General features: G+C 52.8%; 1 protein-coding gene across 3 annotated transcripts in view; it reads left to right on the top strand.

Moving 5' to 3' along the window:
• Positions 1-13,918, top strand: part of RBM19 (RNA binding motif protein 19) — a 142,541-nt gene that overhangs the window by 105,351 nt on the left and 23,272 nt on the right. For all 3 annotated transcript variants that reach the window (XM_009426322.4, XM_054663659.2, XM_054663658.2), the window contains one exon: positions 93-198. In XM_009426322.4, the coding sequence (XP_009424597.3) occupies positions 93-198 (106 nt within the window). The remainder of the gene's footprint in view (positions 1-92; positions 199-13,918) is intronic.

Below are 13,918 nucleotides of genomic sequence, written 5' to 3'. Positions count from 1 at the left end.
AAGGGATTTACATGTGAGAATCAGTCCTGCCTTCCTGACCTCCCTTGCAGGCCTCTATTCTTAAACCCCTATGTCTTGCCTTTTGTTTCTAGCACCTTTGGGGAGTTGAAGACGGTCCGCCTGCCAAAGAAGATGACTGGGACAGGCACACACAGAGGCTTCGGCTTTGTGGACTTCCTCACCAAGCAGGATGCGAAGGTGAGACCGTGAATCCCTTCCCCACCTGTCCGGGCCTCCCCTTTCCAGTACCCATTGTAGGAGAGGCAGCCAGGCCTCTAACACACGCAGAGTCACCTCCCCATGCAGGTGTTCTTTTTTTGCCTTTGATTCTGCTTAATGTGTACAACATCCTTGGAGAAGATCCTGGGGGGTTTGTATTTGGAGGAAGGGGCAGTTTCTGTGTCCCCTTCCCTCCCCTAGTTTCACATATGCAGGAACCTGGGACATAAACTGGGGATGGGAAGCAAATGGGTTTCCTAGGCCTCTCCACATCATCAAGAAAATTCCTCAGTTCAGGTGGCCCCCTGGGGTAGGCAGTATGGGAAATGCCACGCAGAACAGTGCGGAGAGGGCAGGGCGCTTGGAGAGTAGGAGCACCCAAGAAGCAGCCACGGGAATGCGTCTTCCCCTTCCTTTTTTCCGCTCATGGCCAGGGCTTCTGTTTTGTGCGGTTATCTGTGAGGGCAGCCCCTGCAGGTGCAGCTGCATGCAAGCGTGCATACCGAAATCCCTCCAGGCTCCTTGAGAACCTTTTATTTTTGAAGCAAGGCGGCATCTCCAAATTGGTTCAGTACAGCACAGCCAGGCTTTGCTCCTGCAGTAGGTGCTGGGCCCAGCCGCCGATGTGGGGCAGAGGCTGTGTGAACAAGAGCCTGGCTGTACCCAAAGCCACTGCCCTCGTGGCATTGAGCTCCAGGTCAGAATCCAGAAGGAATGTGGCTGCAGAGCTGTCACAGTGGGCTGCCTTCCGTGAACTCTGCCCACAGGTGGCCTGTCCTCTCTCTCAGCCTCACTATTCCTCAAGGCTAAAATAAAGTGACAGGGAGGTCTCATTAATGGCTGGGATCCCCTTCACCTCTGACGAGCTGCTCCTCAGAAGAACAGTGAACATTTCCTGGAGTCACAGCCATTGGGCTTTAGCAGGCTGGCATCACAAGAGGCCCAGGGGGTGGGTCAGCTGTGCAGAGCCAAAGGTGGCAGCTCCGGGACACAGCTGCGGCCTTTGTGGGCCCTGGGAACACGCACAGGCAGAGAAGGCACATGGGGACCCTCGGAGAGCCTCGCCAGCCACCTTTGTCTCCGAGTCTTGAGCTCAAGTGCCTGTTTTGTTGACACATGGCCATATTTGTCTGGACATCTGCTCCTCTCTCCTCCTGGCTGGCAGCCTTTCCCTCGCCTCTCATCAGAGACAGCAGGGGACACACCTTGCATGCAGCAGGTCACGGCCCTCACCCTCACAGCGGGGCAGGCACGTGGTGCCCTGTGTTGGCTCAGGGCAGCAGCGGAGGGCTGCCTTTCAGAGCTCCCACCCACGGCAGCTCAACCCACACTGGCCTTCCCTGTGCCACAGTTTTCTGATCTGTGAAACGGGAATGATGGCTGCGCCCCCCTCCCAGGGTTAGGGCAGGTGATGCATGGGAGACACTGACTCGGTCCTGGCATGTGGTGGGTACTCGATACCAGTACACCGTTTCCTTCTCATTGCCACCAGCCTGGTTCCCTTCAGAGCCACCCTTGGTCTGAGGATTCGTGCACACATGTGATGCTCTGTGGATAGAAGACAGTACAGGGCAGCGTCTTTTCCCTACTGCATTCCACTGAGCTCTGGGTATCCAAGGGGATTGGGCAGTGATGGTGTAGAAGTGTTGTCATCTGTCTTATATCAGAGTTCCTATAGGAGGCTGTGCTTGGGGGAGAAATGAGGGATTCACTCTCTGCTCCTAAGAAATGTCTCTTACAAAGAACAATGCAAGAGCTTGTCATTACAACACAAACTTCAAAGCCAGACTGCCTGAGTTTGAACCCCAGGGCTGCCACACATCTCCCGTGTGACCTTGGGCAAGTGACATCCTTTCTGTGTGCCTCAGTTTCCCCCCCTCGTAAAATGGTCATAGGGTTTTCCATATTTTCATAGAGTCATTGTGAGGTTTGGATGGGGTGATAATTTAGAACAGGGCCTGGCCCCTACATACGGGCTGTTGGCTGTGATGAGGAGGCGGAAGGCGTTGGTGGTGACAGTGGTGATGGTCTGAAATAAGGAAGGGTGTTCCCCTTCTTATTTGGCCACCCACTGGGCCTCTTTTCTCACCCACCCACTGGGCCTCTTGTGATGCCAACCTTAAATTTAAAGCCCAATGGGTGCACCTCCAGGAAACGCTCACTGCTGTTCTGAATGGCTTGTCAGAGGTGGAGGGGATCCCAGCCATTGATGAGAGCAGAGAGCAAAGGCGTTGGAGCCCCTTCACTGGAAGCCCTCTTTCAGCACCAAGAGGTTGATGCTGAGTTGACACAGCCCTTGGGACATGGAGGGTCCAACCAGGGCTGGGCCCCAGCCATGAGCCCTTTGACATGTCACCGTTGGCTAAGTTTTGCTCTTCAGCTTTATTAGGACAGAAGGTGGACTCCCAGGTAATCAAGGCAGTGAGTGCCATTGAGGAAGTTCACCAAGTGCCCAGGTGGCTCGCACTTGGCACACCCAGGCCCGGCTGTGGATGTTCCTTCTGAAGCCCAGCACAGCCCTCTAGTTATTTATGGAGGTGGCAGCTCCTCCCCCTTCATCCCTTCCCTGCCTTTACTCCGGGCTCTGGGAGGAGAAAGGGCAGCCGAGGACAGTACAGGCTCAACTCACAGCCTCTCCAGGATTGGCCCTTCTCCCCATCAGGTGGCTATTTCTGGCCCCTCCATCCCTGTAGTGACTTCCCTCTCCCACACTGGGGCTTGTGCCATGGAACGCACTCGTCTTCCAGGAAGGAGGAGCCCATCACAAGCACATCTTTCCTGCAAGGATCCCTTTGCTCTTTTTGTTTCCTAGGGAAGCTGCCATTGCTTTCTCCCTCCCCAGCTCCAGGTCTGTCTGGAGAACTTTATTGTCTTCTGAGTGGAACATTTAGCACTCTCCACTGACCCGTAGAATTGTGCACACTGCATATTAGTGAATAGGATTCTGAATATTGTAAATATCTAGTTAGCTCTTGAGGGTGGGCGTGAGTTTGAAGAGGGAGAGCAATACTGCCAGAGACATGGAGTCAAAAGCACTGGTGATCTTTTTTATCTCAGCAGAAGGAATTAGTGAGAACCCAGGGCTGGTAGAGGATCCTCCATGATCCCAGCCTCTCAGGGCCGGCTCCTGTGCATCCTCCCCCTGTTGAAGCTCTTAGGGAAGGAGATTTCCTTCAAAAACCCTTCCCAGGGCTCAGTTCAACCCTGACCCACTCAGATCCCCCACCAAGGGCATTGATCCCATTTCCTGTCACGGCACCCTCAATGAAGATAAATAGTCGCCCCCTGTGTTGGCATCGGCCACCTCTTAAGCCAGGAGGTCTGCCCCAGCAATCGTCAGATGGGAGGAAAGAAGGGACCAGGATAGGCTGAAAGGAGGGGGCAGCTAAGCTCATTGTAGAAGTTGAGGCTGGAACAGGAATGGAGAAATGAATGGTTTCTGGGAGGGGCCAGTGCCGCGGTTTGATCCCCGGTATCTCAACTCCCAGAACAGTGGTCTTTCCCCATCATCCACCAGTCCATTTGCCTGCTGACAGAGGATAGAAGAGTTAAGGCATCCCCTCAACACCACAGTCCCTGCTGTGGCCCTGAGCACATGCCGTCTCCACCGTCCCTGAACTGAGGGGTTCTGAGTTGTCTGACCCTTCTCCATGAGACCCACGTCCCACTGTGCATATTCTCGAGGGCTCTGTGATATCTATCAAGCCTCTTTTGGATTCAGCACACATACCCCCAAACTGGAAAGAGAATCCTAGCCAGAGGCTCCTCAAAGGCTGTTGTGGCAGAGCTCAGAGTAACCAGGCAACTGATGATAATAGCAAGAGGCTCCCGCGAGCGCGGTGGCTTTGTATGTGACATTCACCACACTCGCACTGCCCCACCCCAACCTGCGGCAGCTCCAGCATCGGGTGGGAGATTTGCATCCAGTCTCCCTCCCCAGTCTCACTGAGCATTTGCTAAACTCCAGCACTGAAGCCACCGTGGAACCCTATGAATTGATGGGAAGCCCAGACCCCGGTCTGTTACTGAGCTGCTCCAGTGAACCGGGGGTGGGTCCTGACCATCTGCCCTCATCACGGGCCCTGGTGACCAGAGGCCTGCTCAGAGGAAGCAGGATCGATGAGCTGGCATATTCTCCCACTCTAGGACATTCTATCAGCCCCTGATGTCCCGGGCAGTAAATGTCAGTCCCTCTGAAAATGCTGGTGTTATCTAAACCTCCAGGTGTGATGATCCGGCATTTCTTAAAGAGCCTTCCCCACATGTGGAGGGAAGCAGGGGACAGAGGTTGATGGGGGAAGGAGAATGGGGGTGGTGTAGGAAGTCAAGGACTCAAGCAGGACTGCATCCTGAATGCAGTGGTCTCCTGGGTGGCCTGGGTCTACACCGTGTGCACGGCTGTCAGTTGTGTCATCAACGCCATGCAACCAGGGGACCACACGACCTGGAAGTTTCTAAAAGGGCAATATCTTTGAGTTGATAAAAACTGTCAACTTCTGGAAGCCCGTCTTTGGCAGGGATGGTGTAGGATATTTGCATATATAAGTTTTAATCCTCATGGGACTCTAGGAGATAGGTGGTAGGAGGCCATTTGACAGCTGGGGAAACCAAGGCTCAAAGGGACAAAGTTGCTTGCTCAAGATCTTATAGTGGTACTTGGCAGAGCTGGGAAAAATCTAATTCCAAAGCTTGTATTCAGGGATTCCTCCTCCCTTCATTCACTGATTCACTTAAATTCTGTGTATCTCCACGCCAGGCTCTGGGTAGCGCCCCTTCTCCCTACCATGCCCACCACCTCTCACCCAGCCCTGACACCTCACCAAGGAGAAGGACTCTCCAATTAGAGGGACACTTTGGAGGAAGGCCAAGAGGTTGTCCCTTAAAACGTCTCTTGGGAACAAGTCCAGAATGAAATCAACTTCCCCCAGCCCCCAGAGGAGGAGTGGGCATTCAGTCAGCTGCCCCCACTAGCACAGTCTACCGTGCTGCCTTCCAACCCTGCCAATCCCCAGGAGTAGCCTCACTGAGGAGGCAGCAGCCTTTCACCTGGGCAGCTGTAATGGGGACTCCCTACCAGGTACACTCATCCCCATTGGCTGAGTGGCCACCAATAGCCATTGGGATTCCAGTTAGAAGCTGCCACCTCCTCTCTCTTTACCCAGACCGGGCTGGTCCTGAAGGAAGAAAGGAAGGGCAACACGGAAGGGGAAGACCACAAAGAATAGACTTGCAGCCCAGAAGCCAGAATATTAATTTTTTCCCATGCAATGCGCCTTTAATTTTTCCCTTCCCCAGGCCTGCCGTGCCTTTGTACTTTTGCAGTTGCAGCTGTTTTTATTTGCCACCGCTGCTGTTGTTTTAAAAGGTCTATTTTCACATGGAATGTTATCCAATTAGCAGAGCAATGTGTTGGCTTAAATAAACACTTGGGGGGAGCCAGCAGTAGGGAGACGCGATGGTGGTTGGCGTTGGCAGGCAGAGCTGTTCTCACTGTGGTAAACAACCACAGCTTTCATTGTAGGGTCGCACCAGTTAATGTCTCCTTCCTCATTTCTCACTTTTCCACTCTGCCAAGGGTGGGGGCAGAGGAAGGGATGTGGACATGTGGCCCAGGCCCTCCCCAGCCTGGGGGATGCCAGTGTTTTGGCAGAAGCTCGCACTGGGCCTCTCAAGGAGTGTTCTGTGAGCCTACTGTCTTCACCTGGCAGATTCTAGCCAGACAGGACCTGTAGTGGAAGGGACCAATGGTGAGCGAGCCGGACAAAGCTCATTAAGGCAGGGACAGCCTTCCTCCTCGCCGGGTGCCCAGCGCACCCAGCACAGTGCTGAGCCGTGTTGTGTGCACAGTAAACCATCGCTATTAGATTGTCAGTGGCGTGCCTTCAACACGTTTGTTTAAACTGAGTGCAGAGGAGGAGCGTGCTGCACGCTGGTTAGTGTGGCCTGTGACATCAAGCGGCCTCTTTGCAGCTGTGCGAACATGGACAAGGGACTTCAGATCCCTTTAGCCCAAGTGACTTGTCCCCACACAGGCAATAATAAGGCTGCCGTTGAGGCGTTTGTGAAGATGAAGCAGAATGTTACATGCAAAGCATTTAACACAGGCTGTGGCACGTGACACCAAAGAAGTGAGGGTGGCTGAGTGTTCCTCTGGGCCCCCGGGGATCAGAGGTGCTGCAGCCTGAAACCTAGGTGTCCATTGTCCTGTGTGTCCCAAAATGTTAACCGAAAGCAAATTCAGGAATTGGAGTTTTGTCCCCACTTTTCTGTTCAGGTGTGCATGTGACTTGTGTGCGCTCATGACTGTTTTGTAATTGTGGGCTTTTTGCCAAGTTTTCTTCAGCAGAGCCCTGGAGGAATTGAAAATGTGTTTGAATCCCGAGCTTGCATTTCAAGGCAGGCTCGGCCAGCACACATGTGTATGGGCTGAGACCTGGGATCAGGACAGGCTGCCCTCCTCAGATGGGCAGGTGAGCAGCCCTTGTGGCCAAGACTCAGTGCCAGGACGGACCCCCCTGCTAATTGTGTCCCTGGAGCTTCTGTGCGGAGTGAGGACTGCACAGTCCTACAGAGATCAGAGCGAGAAGGACTCAGGTTCAGACGTCCTCATTTCAGATTTATCAGGCAGGCCGTACTAGTCATCAAGGAAAGGTAGAACTCCCAGCCAAGTTTGACAGCCTTCCTCCCTTTTAACAGCATTAAAATAATTTTTTTTTTTTTGAGACAATCTCATTCTGTCGCTCAGGCTGGAGTGCAGTGGCATGTTCTCTGCTCCCTGCAACCTCCACCTCCTCGGTTCAAGCGATTCTCCTGCCTCAGCCTCCCAAGTAGCTAGGATCACAGACGTGCGCCCCCACACCCGGCTAATTTTTGTATTTTTAGTAGAGACGGGGTTTCTCCATGTTGGCCAGGCTAGTCTCAAACTCCTGTCCTCAAGTGATTCCCACTGCCTCGGCTTCCCAAAGTGCTGGGATTACAGGCATGAGCCACCGCACCCAGCCTAAAATAATTTAAATTAAAAAAAAAAAAAAAAAACTTTACCACAAATGGCACCAGCAACAGGTACCAGGAATTAGGCCCTTCCCATTATGCCAGGCGTTGGGCTAAAGGAAGAGTTGCTGTCTTATTTATGCTTCCCAGAAGCTCTGAGAGGCTGAAGCACCCCCATTTTGCAGTTGAAAAATTGAAAACTCAGAGAAGTTTATTGAAAGCAGCAGGCCCAGGCCTGTGCCTGAGGGGAGCCCAGAGCCTCAGCTGCCCGTGCTGCCCATGGCCTTGTGGCTTGGTGCCCTTGGGTCCCTGGCATTGGCCCTCTCTCCCTAGTGGCTCTCTTTCATCTCCCAGGGGTGCTATAAACTTGCAGAAGTCCAAAGTGCGTCCCACCTTTGTCTCCTCATCTCATGTTTGCCTCACAATCAGCTCCCCAGAGACTTTGAGCCGAATCGCACTGAGCTGAGCGAGCTAGGGAATGAATGAATGAGAGGGCGAGGTGCCTCTTTGTCTGAAGAGTTCAGACAGCATCACCCAGAAGCGGACCCTGGATGTCTCTCCTAGAAGTTCACCCTCAGCTCCATGGTGTCATTTCTGGGAAGGGACCGGGATGGGAGTCACCCAAGATTGTGCAGGGAGCTTAACTTATTCTGGGCAAACTCCTGCCTAGCAGACAGCTACCCTGTGAGGATGGAAGCAACTAGTGAGGTTTGCTGAGAGCTTACTCACAGGACAGTGGGAGCCTTGGGACCGAAGGAAAGGATCTGTCTCTCTCTCAGGGTGATGGCGTTAAAACACCCCAGGGAGGCAGACCCTTCTCCCAGAAGTCCTTGGCCTCAATTTTTTGACCACCTCTGCAGAGAGCCCCCAACAGTGCCAGCCACTTACTGTAGGTGTTGGGGGCACAGCGGGTTTCGGAGGGGTTGATGTCGTCCTTGTTAGGACAGATTTAGCGTCTGCTGAGAGATGCAGCCCTCTGGCTTTGCCAGAGACAGCTCCCTGAGGAGCAGAAGGGGCCAGGAGAATGCCTTAGAGTTCTAAAGACAGGAATACTGTCCTCAGCTCTGCCCAGAAGCCGTGGCCCTGGGCAGTTCTTCACAGCCCCTTGGGATGGAAGTCATGCCAAGGGCATGCAGTGCCTTTTGTTGCTGAGAGGAGGTCTGTCTCCAGGGAGGCTGCAGAAAGGTCAGGCCCAGTGCTGCACTGGCAGCCTTCCAATGCCTTCCCAGTTCTTGAAAGAGGCCGCCAGGCTGGGCCACAGTCTAGCCTGCGGCTGTCAACCCCACACCACCTTAGCAGATTGCCTTCTAAGGGAATTCAGAAAAGGCGGCAGGAGGCCAGGCCTCTTGATGCCTGGAGTTCATGGCTTGAGTCAGAGGAGCTCAAAGAGCTGTGATTTCAGGACAGCAGAGCCAGAGAGCTGGATCATGAGGGCAGCCCTGGAGTCTGGCTAGACCTGCTGAGAGCTTTCCTGGGTAGGCCTCAAATTCTGAGTAGGGCCAAGGCATGCGAGACACCCCATCTGAAGTAGGAAATCCACCTGTCCCCCGGTCAAGGCAAAGGGACTCCAGATCCTGCCAGGGATCTGGCAGGAAACAGAATCTACCCCCACCCCCAGGTGGTGTGAATGAAGAGGTATTTATGGAGGCATAGGTAGGACTAAGGGATTCCCCAGGGATGGCGAAGCCCCCAGAACTGTCATCTCCCTTAGGCCAAGAGGAGGGTTGGAAGGAAAGCCAGGGCTGGAGCTGCTGAGGAGAGGCCTTGAGCAGGAGCTATAGCCCTGCAGGGAGGGGGAGGTATGCAGCACCAAACTGTCTCCTCCCTCTTCCCCTCTTTCCTCTAGTCTCCCAGAAGTGCCACCCATTTGCTTCACCTCAGTAGAAACCAGAGGCCAAGGGAGCCCTGGTCACACTGTGCAGAGTCAGCTCCTAAAGCGTAGAGGATGGGGGAGGGGGAGGTATGCAGCACCAACCTCTCTCCTCCCTCTTCCCCTCTTTCCTCCAGTCTCCCAGAAGTGCCACCCATTTGCTTCACCTCAGTAGAAACCAGAGGCCAAGGGAGCCCTGGTCACACTGTGCAGAGTCGGCTCCTAAAGCATAGAGGATGGGGGAGGAGGGACCAGGAATAACCAGCCCTGGCCATCAATGATGGCAGGAAGTGCTCCCAAGAGCAGAGGTGGCTTCTCTTCTGTGACGTTCATTTTGCTGGACTCCTGCATCCTCGGGGTTCTGTGCTGGATCTTCAGGCCTCTCCAGCAGACCATCTGGGGGTCTGATATGCGATCTCTCGAGCCATAGTGGTGCAGGTTACTATTCCCATCCTGCAGCCAAGCCAGGCATGTTGGGAGCAGAGCCAGACCCAAGATTATTTGTGTATCGTTTCAAAACGCCAAATGTCCCACTCGTCTGGATGGTCAGGCACTGCCTGCTCTCTCAGAACGGGACATACTCCTATCCCCGTTGCGTTTGTAGTCTATAAAGTGCAGGGGTTTGAAGGGAACTGTGGCAGGACATCTAAGCAAGCCCTCCGTCCCCAGCTAGGACCAGCCTAACCATCTACCCGAGTCTGGAGACGTGTTCTCAAGACACCCAGTGAAGGAGACGCCACAGTGTGCTTTGTGAACATTGACTGAGTGGCCTCTGCCCCAGCACCAGGCTGAGGATCTTAAGCATGGAGCGCCTTCCCTCCAGGGTTCAAGATTGAGTCAGGAAGACTGGCACACAGAAGGCATTATGGGGCAGGGAGCAGGTTCTGGAAACGGAGGCCAGGTGTCCAGGGCACAGGGAGGGTGCCTGGCTGTTGCCTGTGCAGGAGGAGCAGAACCCTCCCTGGGCCGTCTGTGTAAGGGGCCAGAGACAACGTGTAGAGGCCAAAAGGAAGAAGGAGAAGGAAGTTGACCTGCATACAAACCTTGGCCAGTGCCTCAGTTTCCCATTCATTGAAATGGGAGAATAATGTCTGTTCTCAGGAGTAGGCTGAGGTCATATGCTTGGAGTGCCATGGAGCTAGGAGATAGGATCATCCTTGCTAAGAAGGCCTTCGATGCCACAAAAGGAAAATCAGACAGCAGGAGCCAGACTTGGAGAGGAACAAAGGTGCAGTAACTCCTCAGTCTCCTGAGATGAACAAGCCCAGGGGCTGTTTTGGCAGAGGAGCATCATGCCCGCAGCTGAGGTTTAGAAAAACGCTTGGGAGAAGGTGGAGGTCAAGTTTCAGTGGGGTCAAGTGTAGGTAGACACCAGGGAGGGAGCTGCTAGTGGACCTCTCTGGCTTGCGCTTTTCCCTCTGTGATGGCTGGAACCTTCCAAGCTCCTCACAGTCTTTTCTGTGCCAACCCAAAAGCCCCTTGAGACCCGGGCCTGCATCTTCCTCCTCCTCCCCACCTGCCTTGCCCCTAGAATGTGTCAAATATAACAAGCTCTCGTTATGCTCTTTTAATGAAACACAATTACTCTGGATTATCCAAGGCCTATTTTAGCCTCAAATCACTGTCCTCACACTGCCTGCGACAGTTTGAGGCCACCACATTCCAGCCACCCAGGCAGTGGGCACTTGGGAATGCAACCTGATTTCATATTAACCTGCAGGGACTAGAACTCAGCAGGGTAATTCTGCTATTTTTGGAGAACCACGTATTGTGCTCTAACTTCAAATACAAAAGAGCTTTTGTATCTTACCTTCCCTTCTCCCTGCTCTTTAGCCTGATAATGAAAAGTGGAGGCATACATCATCATAATAACAGCCAATCTTAAGTGACACATGTTATGTGCCAGTGTTCTAAGTGTCAGACTTAACAGTTCTCTGAATTCTCACTACTCTTTGCTGCTGCCCTCCTTTTACATATGAGGAAGCTCGGGCTCAGAGAGGTTCAGCAGCTTGCCTGAGATCACACAGCTCATAAGCACTGGAGCAGGGATTTGAACCAAGGCAGGCCAGCAGCAGAGCCCACCCTCTAAACTGCCATGCCACCTCCCCTCTTACCATGAAGAGCTCTTCCAGAGAGAGGCCAATAACATGTCAGAGGAGTGCAGAGGGAAGAGAGAAAGATTTGTGAGAGGTGATGTCGCAAAGAAGCCAGAAGAGGGAATTTTTAGTGACTCCTGCAATGAATAGAGATCTCCCGGGCTTTCTGTGGTACGGGAATAGAGAACTGGCTTCCAAGGGAGAGAAGGAAACATTGAAATCTGACAGTGGGAATCAGAGAGGCTGGGGTTGGGGCCTCTCACTCGGACCTACCTCCTGGGATCTTATTCCGTTCTTGAGAGTTCCAGCCTGGCATTCACCAGATGCATCCCCTTGGCCACCCCCACCCCACCATGTCCCCGGGACCACAGCTCCTCAGGGACCCTGGCACGAGGATGGAACATCCGCCACACCAGACTCCCCACCAATTCCTCTCCCCCATCTTAAAACCCCAGCTCCCCCAGTCAAGCCGTTTCTCTGCCTCGCCAGCTGAGAACGCGTGTGTTTTAAAGCTCTGAATGGGCCATTTCGGCTCAGAGTCCAGATGCATTTTTATATCCACATGGAAAAAAATGCAGAGGCTCTGCTGGCAGTCAGAAAGAGTTTTTTAAATTAAAGTTAAAAAAAAAAAGGAAAGAAAAAGTTTTCTGCACCTGGTCCTTCGCAGAACAGCACAGAAGAGAACAAAGCGTTTCTTTAATTTGGCTGCATGTCTAGTTTTAAAAAGATGCATGTTCTAGTCACCTCCCTTTTGTCTCTTCGGATTCATTTGTTTATTGAATGTGTATTATGTGCTGCCCTCTGGGCTCGTTTTGTGTAAATCTCACAGCCAGCCCCAACAGGGATGAGGAAACGGAGGCTCAAGATGTGGCAGTTGATTACCCAAGGGCATTGCGTCCTTTCCCTAGGGCTACTATAACAAAACGCCACAGACCGGATGGCTTCAAACCACAGAAATGGGCTGGGTACAGTGGCTCAGGCCTGTAATCCCAGCACTTTGGGAAGCTGAGGCAGGAGATCACTAGAGTTCAGGAGTTCAAGACCAGCCTGGGCAATGTAGGGAGACCCCGTCTCTACAAAAAATTAAAAACTTAGCAAGGCATTGCAGCATGTGCCTGTGGTCCCAGTTACTCGGTAGGCCAAGGTGAGAGGATTGCTTGAGCCCAGGGGTTCGAGGATGCAGTGAGCCATGATCACACCACTGCACTCTAGCCTGGGTGACAGCGAGACCTTGCCTCAAAACACATTTTAAAAATCCAGCAATGTGTCTCACAGTTCTGGAGGCCGGAAGTTCAAAATCAAGGTGCTGGCAGGATTGGTTCCTTCCGAGGGAAATCCTGTTTGGTGCCTCTCCCCTGGCTGCTGGGGACAGTTGGCATCCTTGGTTTGTAGACTCATCACCCAGTCTCTGCCTCCATCTCCCCACGGCATTTGCCGTGTGTCTCTGTCTTCACATGGCCATCCAATGACACTAGTCATTGGCTCAGGGCCTGCTGTTCTCCAGTAAGACATCGTCTTGACTGATTACATCTGCAGCTACCTATTTCCAAATAAGGTCACATACTGAAGTAGAGGGGGTTAGGACTCAATATGGCCCCTCTTGCGGGACAGGGTCTGACCATAAGAGCTACATTGTAGATAAGGAGCACAGTTGGATGGGTTCCCATCCAGACCCTTCCAGTTGTATGATTCTTCACAGCATAAAAGAAACAAGAGCAGCAAACCCCTCCTCTTCTTGTACCCACTGGTGCTCTCTGCAACCCAGAAGCAAAGCAGAGGGCCTTCTTAGCCACCGTTGCTCTCCACTGCCAATGCTCAAGCACCTGGAGCCTACTGCTCTTTAAACCAATGCCTGCCCGAAAGCTGTCTGCTGAGAGAAAGCAGCTGCAAATGTGATGTCTACGGTAACAAAACAACAGCAACGAGAAGTAGCATCTATTGAGTAATTATGGTGTGCCCATACTGTTCTAGATGCTGTTAACTCATTTTTGTCCCTAGAACCCTTGAGATTGGCATATATGAACATACCCGTTTTATGGATAAGGAAACAGAGTCCAGGAAGATTTCTTTAACTTGCCCAAGATCTTCAAGTTAGGACCTGCAGGGTCTGTCGTTCCTGGTCAGGGTGACCTCAGACTCCAAGCTTTTGGCCACTAAGCTCATGGCCTCTCTGTGCCGTGGGAGTGTTTGGGGATGAGCCCATCAAGTTAGGGCGTCCCTGTGCAGTGCCATTGAACTTGAGACCTAGCGATGTTTAAGACGGTACTAATCACTACCGTATGATTCCGTTCCTATGAAATGTCCAGAATATGCAAATCCACAGAGACAGAAAGCAGACTGGTGGTTGCCAGGGGCTGGGGGACTGCTAGCTAAGGGGTGTGGGGTTTCCTTTGGGGGTGATGAAAATGTTCTAAAATTGATTTGATGACATTTTGCACAGCTCTGCGATTATACTAAAATGCATTGAATTGTCTTCAGACAAGCAGTGTATATAGTATGTGAATTCTGTCTCAGTATAGCTGTTAAAAAGCAGAAAGAGGGAACCAGGCAGCATGTGGGAGTCGGGAACAGCAAAGAGTAAGCGGGAACAGCCTGTGCCAGGACCCAGGCTGCTGAGCTGGGGGTGGGAGCTGGGAGCGGGAGTTGGGAGCGCAGGGCTGGGGGAACCAGCGAGGAGGCGAAGGGCACTGGCAGCAGAGACAGAAGGGGCCCCTTCAAGAGCAGCGTGGGGGACAGAGTCACC

The sequence above is a fragment of the Pan troglodytes genome, chromosome 10 (genome assembly GCF_028858775.2).
Source record: "Pan troglodytes isolate AG18354 chromosome 10, NHGRI_mPanTro3-v2.0_pri, whole genome shotgun sequence".
NCBI lineage: Eukaryota > Metazoa > Chordata > Mammalia > Primates > Hominidae > Pan > Pan troglodytes.
This window is presented reverse-complemented; position numbering and strand designations above follow the sequence as displayed.